The sequence below is a fragment of the Leguminivora glycinivorella genome, chromosome 16 (genome assembly GCF_023078275.1).
Source record: "Leguminivora glycinivorella isolate SPB_JAAS2020 chromosome 16, LegGlyc_1.1, whole genome shotgun sequence".
In the NCBI taxonomy this organism is placed as follows: Eukaryota; Metazoa; Arthropoda; class Insecta; order Lepidoptera; family Tortricidae; genus Leguminivora; species Leguminivora glycinivorella.
Window position 1 is genome coordinate 17,796,129 of NC_062986.1, and position 6,898 is coordinate 17,803,026.

Genomic DNA, 6,898 nt, shown 5'->3' on the forward strand with positions numbered 1-6,898 from the left:
TTCTATATAATAAAGCAATTGCACTGTGTCGTTCACCTTTTCATGCGGCAACTGACAGTGTAATTCGTTCGTAATATATTCGTAATAAAGATATTTTTTATCCTCATAGACTTAGACATATAAATAGATAAAAACTGCTACTGTACAGGTATTACATGAGAAGGCCTTGGGTCATTAAGTTTAAAAACCACTGAGCTAGGGACCGTGTGTAATTAATACCTTATACTGATGGTGGTCAGAGAAGTCTAAAATAAACACAATCTTGCAGGAAACTGTAGCCAAATACCGAAGGTATGGGGCGCTGTGTGAATCATACTTATCATTCTAGATTTAGCCCTGATGGGCTTTGTTCCAATTCCAACACTATCTAGACATAGACGCATTATTTATTAATTGCCTGGAATAATAATATCATTATGTTCATCAGTATTAATTAACATTATAACTAATTATACATGACTCATGGATTCCACAGTCAAACTGTGCAAACAGTTTTGGGGGACCTTGTATTAGTTTTACGTTGATTTGTAAAATGCTTAGTCAAGTAAATAAGTGTAAACTGTAAAAAGCCACGCAGCTCCGCTGGGGGCCGATTTTTGAGTCTCACGGCGTTCGAATTCAGAAAATTGTCACTGAAAAAAATAGGCAATTCACCGTTTTCAACCGGTATTTTAGTGACAGTAGACTCAAAAATCGGCCCCCTGGTTCGGTCACGTGGAAACGATGGGAGAGGATCGTAGAATGAGAGAAATTTGCATTGTGAATTTAACAAGTTCGACTTTTTGTGCGTTGCGGTTTATCCGTTTGAATCAGCCAAACGTATATTTAAAATAATATGTGTCAGGTTGTTTTTATAAAATCGACTTGTTGATTCAAATATATTGCCGATTCAAATGACAAGTAGCTTGTTGTTTGAACCAAAGAGCACGTAGGCGCTATTTTAACCAAAAAACTTGTTGAACGAACATGAAAACGGGTTGTATTTTCTCTACAGGTAAAACCGGTGAAGTCAGAATTGAACAAACGTAGTGACACTGTGAGTATAGTGTGTTTGGACAGACCATCGAGTGTGAACGCGACCAGTGGTAACGCTGAAAGTGAACGCAGCCGACGCGCGCGAAGGAGGGTAGATCGCGCGCTGTCTATACAACTTTAACATCCACCCGCCTTCGTCAGTTTTCCGTGATCATGATGCATGCAACTGCGTCGAAATATCGGGAGCTCGACAAAAATCAAAAAGGTAATCACGGTCTATATCCCGGTCAATATAAGTCTAATGAAAATAACCGTGAATCATTCAAAACTCTTCTTGTTGATGAAACTGTTTAAAACGAAAGGCGAAAACGACACTGAAACTGGTTTTCCTTCAATTCGATATATTTTAATCGTATCTGAATTCTTAATTATAAAATGATATTACAAAAACTGATTTCATAATTTCATACATATTTTAAATGCTCTTATCTCAATAATCATTGCGAATTGCGTAAAAAATAAGTTGACCTAATGGTATTAATTTGCCTCTTGTGAGTTTTGTTCATTGTTAGCTAAGTCACTAATAACTCACATGGGTTCCGCTTAATAACCCAATCCCACTCATTGTTACTGAGAATTGAAAGTTTTTTAAATTTTATGTTAACAATTTGAACTGGTTAGCCGGCTATTTTAATAATTTAAAAAAAATCAACTTACCACTAAACTCCACGCTCCCAACCATAAACAGATTCACAAAAAACAACAACAACACAGGCCCCATTTCGAAACACAAAAAATCACAAAAAAAACTCAAAATTCCACAAAAAAACTAAAAATTCCACAAAAACTCAAAATTCCACACACATCATCCACTCACGCGCACGCAAAACAAGTGACGGCGTTAAGCGACTTACGAACGTAAGTTTCGTAATTTCTAGGGTAAGGTCGCTTAAACAATCTCCTTAAAGCGACGAGTTAGGCACTGGCCCCACCAGAAACGACTAAGCGATGAGCTATCTCTTTTAACCCCGACGCAAAAACGACTGGGTGTTATAAGTTTGACGTGTCTGTCTGTCTGTTTGTCTGTCTATGTGTGTCTGTCTGTGGCATCGCAGCTCCTGAACGGATGAACCGATTTAGATTAAAAGAAATACAAATTTTATTCGATAAATAAAAAGTTACTAATATGTACAATCTTAAACAAATAAAATATAACAACTAAAACTAAAGTACCTAAAAAAAAAACTAAATTAAAATATATAAACTAATCAAAGACCTCCGCGAGCTGTACCGGGTGTAAAGGTGCCCATCAAACTTGCCGCATTGCCACGTTGGATGGCAATGGACAACCTTTGCACCAGGTACGAGCATCGGAGGTCCTTTCCCTCAGCTTATGTCCCAACCCCCGGAGAGTTTTTAGCCATGTTTCATAAAAATCTGTCCACTATGTCGGAGGATTTTTCAATTTTTTTTTTTATAAAATTTATTGTAATGTTCCTATGTACATTTCTGAGGTTGTGCAATAAAATGGATTTGTATTGTATTGTATTGTATTGTAATTTTATATTTACACAGGAGCTGATACTCGCTTTTGGTGGGACCAGTGCCTTAAACACGGTTTTCACTGTATACATGAATGTGCTCATTTCGTCATTCGATTACGTAGGTTTTTATCCTGTTCTGGTTATGTCACAGTGATTTGGTTGGCAGAGGTCAATGACTACGCTCATCAGTTTCTAATAGCGATTCGAAGTTTCATTAACGACAAATATTAGATATAGATACGAAATCGCGAAGAGTCTGGTTGAGATAACTGGTGACCGAAGAGCTGACTTCCTCGCACAACGTATCAGCATTGCGATACAGCGAGGAAATGTCGCCAGTATCCTTGGTACAATGCCTCAAGGGCCTATTTAATTTTAGACATTAGCCAGCTTCTAAGTTTAGTCTTAGTTTCTTATATAATTATGTAAATATGTTCATGTAAATAAAGAGCTTGATTGCGATACGATTATGGAGAGGAAAAATCGGGTTCTGTCATAGTGATTTGGTTGGCCCGATTCGAAGTTTGATTAACGACAAACATTAGATATAGATACGATTATGGATAGGATATGTCGGGTTATGTCACAGTGATTTGGTTGGCAGAGGTCAATGACTACGCTCATCAGTTTCTAATAGCGATTCGAAGTTTCATTAACGACAAATATTAGTTATAGATACGATTATGGATAGGATAAATCGGGTTATGTCATAGTGATTTGGTTGGCCCGATTCGAAGTTTGATTAACGACAAACATTAGATATAGATACGATTATGATTTAAAAATGTATTACCATATTTCGACATATCAAACTACGAATACTAATATAATAATTTTAATTTTAATATACCATATAATAACTATGTACCTAAATCAATTGTGACGTGTAATATGTAACAATATTATAAATAAATGAGTATGAGTATGAGTATGGATAGGATATGTCGGGTTATGTCACAGTGATTTGGTTGGCAGAGGTCAATGACTACGCTCATCAGTTTCTAATAGCGATTCGAAGTTTCATTAACGACAAATATTAGTTATAGATACGATTATGGATAGGATAAATCGGGTTATGTCATAGTGATTTGGTTGGCCCGATTCGAAGTTTGATTAACGACAAACATTAGATATAGATACGATTATGGATAGGATATGTCGGGTTATGTCACAGTGATTTGGTTGGCAGAGGTCAATGACTATGCTCATCAGTTTCTAATAGCGATTCGAAGTTTCATTAACGACAAATATTAGTTATAGATACGATTATGGATAAGATAAATCGGGTTATGTCATAGTGATTTGGTTGGCCCGATTCGAAGTTTGATTAACGACAAATATTAGTTATAGATACGATTATGGATAGGATATGTCGGGTTATGTCACAGTGACTTGGTTGGCAGAGGTCAATGACTACGCTCATCAGTTTCTAATAGCGATTCGAAGTTTCATTAACGACAAATATTAGATATAGATACGATTATGGACAGGATATGTCGGGTTATGCCAAAGTGATTTGGTTGGCAAAGGTCGATGACAATGCTCATCAGTTTCTAATAGCGATTCGAAGTTTCATTAATGACAAATATTAGATATAGATACGATTATGGACAGGATATGTCGGGTTATGCCAAAGTGATTTGGTTGGCAAAGGTCGATGACAATGCTCATCAGTTTCTAATAGCGATTCGAAGTTTCATTAACGACAAATATTAGATATAGATACGATTATGGATAGGATATGTCGGGTTATGCCAAAGTGATTTGGTTGGCAGAGGTCGATGACAATACTCATCGGTTTCTAATAGCCCGATTAGAAGGATGATTTAGGACAAATATTTGATATAGATACAATTATGGATAGGATAAGTCGGTGTGAAAAATAACGGTATTGTCGCGGAACTAATTGACAATTCTTACGTCAAGGCAATTATGATAATAACAACATAATTATGATAAGAACTATGTTCCGTATGGCTTAAATTAATTAAGTATGCGGTGGTAATATAAAAATAAAACATTTTATTATTAAATAAGTATTGACAAATAACATCCAAATTGCTAATTCCCTAATGCTGAAACACAAAAAGTTGAATATACACCTTTTTATTTTGCGTTTTTTAAATAATTCATTGCAATACAAAAAAGAACAGTTTGAATTTAAGATATTATTTATTTATTATTTGGTTTACATAAATGGTCTAAATTAGTAGCCGTACCGATACCGTGAGTTGATATAGGCGGTCAACCAAAGATAGACACTAAAAAAAAAATGCGGCGAAAAATGTAGAGCCAATTGTCTTTATCAAACGCGTGCCTTCCTAAAAATTGACGGCGGAATCATCAACGAGCCAAAATAATTAAAAATTGATTGAAATTATAGGGGCGAAGCGAAGCTTTATTTCTTCAAAAAAAAATTAAGCGAGAGGCTGGCAACCTGTCACTGCAATGTCACAATTTGGATTTCTTTCAACCCCCTTTTGCCAAGAGTGGCACTGAAATTTAGTAGTCCATGTGCTCTGTCTACCCCTTTATGGGATACAGGCGTGATTATATGTGCCGAGATTTTGACCGATTGGTTCACCGTGCATATTTGACGTTTAAGTACTTTAATAATTGTGTAAACTTTCGATTCTACTACGACAAGGGCTCATTTACACAGAGCGTACTTGCATATGATTGATAGTGCATTTTGGACTGTTGAGGTTAAATACGATTCAGCACATTAATCAAATAAGTACCGCAATGTAATGAAACTTGCACGCGAGTTCTTGCATCGTGTAAATAGGCCCTAAGCATGAAATTGCCAACTCTGGATATGACTACATCAAAAAAGAGTATAAATAAAAAATGCCTACATTGTAGTTACCTTTTCAATAAGAATACGAGAGGACACTACGATGTTGACACTTTTTATTTTTCACTCTTTTTTGCCAATCTGTAACTTATAACCTTACTTTGGGAAAAGGTATTCAATACTTAGAATTAGAACTATGTAATTTGGTAATGCATTGTACAGTTCCTGTGTCATCCAAGATGACCCACAGCCCACAGGTATTTTTTAAACTAACACGGTTCTCAGATATTATTCAATTAAAACTGGATTCAATCGCAGAGTGTCCGAAGACGACGTCAAGGATAGGGTGAAGTGGACACGGATGAAACGGAAAGCTGACCCCACCAACATGTGGGATTCATAGCTTGGAAGACAGAGAGAATCGCATAACACTTACGTTTATATTTCGACTTTTCGGACATCAATTTACCGTGATCACAAGCAGACGTCGGGTCAAATATAAACGATTTATTCAGGTTTTAATTTAGTAGTAGTTAATTTGTAAAATCTTACTTTTGAGTACATAAGTAAACATTTTATTGTACCACCAAAACAAAACAGACAAACATGACATATAAAAGGAACAAAGGTAGTACAAAGGCAAACTTATCCGAAGAATTTGATAACATTTTACGAGTCAAGGCGCACAGTCTTCTTGAATGACACGATTTATACCTATTACTTACATAACAAACAAATCGTCACTAATTTGAAAAATCTTGTATCTTCCTATTCTGTCAATGAAGAGAAAAATGTAGTAAGTATACACGGAATACATAGAGTTACTACGTTTTAACTTTGAGGAGCAGTGTGAGATACGAGATTTTTTTCAAAGCAGTGGCGAAATATAGCTTGGCAAAAACAGAGTAGATATTAAAAAAGTAGCGAAATAATAGTGCCTCACGGGCATTTTCAGAATTTAAGCCCCCCCCCCCCAATCAGCGTAAGTTGTTAACAAAAATTAACTCGCTGTCAGTTTTTTGACGACAATTAAGTATAAAATCGGTCTAATAATTTACTTTTTTCACATTCTGAATGTAGATTATCGCTTAAAGTTTATGTACTTAACACAGAAACAATATTTTTATTGAAATGTCATCCTTAATTATCGTCACAAAACTGACAGTGAGTTAATTTTTGTTAACAACTTACGCTAATTGGGGGGTCCCAAATTCATAAAATGCCCTCACACATGTTAATTTTAAACACAATATTTTATTACGTTCTACATTTTAAAATTTACTATTTTTATAAACTTATTTCAAATAAATATTACTTAATTATTAAGTATTTACATCAGTAAGGGCCAGTTGCACCAACCACAGTTACCAGACTCATCAACGTCACGTACCAGAAATCTATAAAATAGCATTTCTTTTTTTTTCGCCACTTTTATGAAATGTGATATTTTTGAATAAAAATATGGTATTTCTACTCAGAATCACTAGCTTCTTCAATCCTAATAGTTAAAAAAAAATCCCATACGAGTTTTTCTATTTTTTCTTATTTTGTTACCATTTTCCATACAGTCATGTTGTGTGGA

At 35.2% G+C, this 6,898-nt stretch overlaps 1 protein-coding gene across 2 annotated transcripts in view; it reads right to left on the minus strand.

Annotated features, from left to right (window-relative positions):
• The window catches only part of LOC125234619 (nose resistant to fluoxetine protein 6-like), a 31,521-nt gene extending 29,556 nt beyond the window's left edge, over positions 1-1,965 (minus strand). For both annotated transcript variants that reach the window (XM_048140942.1, XM_048140943.1), the window contains exon 1: positions 1,693-1,965. In XM_048140942.1, the coding sequence (XP_047996899.1) occupies positions 1,693-1,756 (64 nt within the window). In that variant the 5' untranslated portion in view covers positions 1,757-1,965. The remainder of the gene's footprint in view (positions 1-1,692) is intronic.
• Between the last annotated feature and the right edge of the window lie 4,933 nt (positions 1,966-6,898).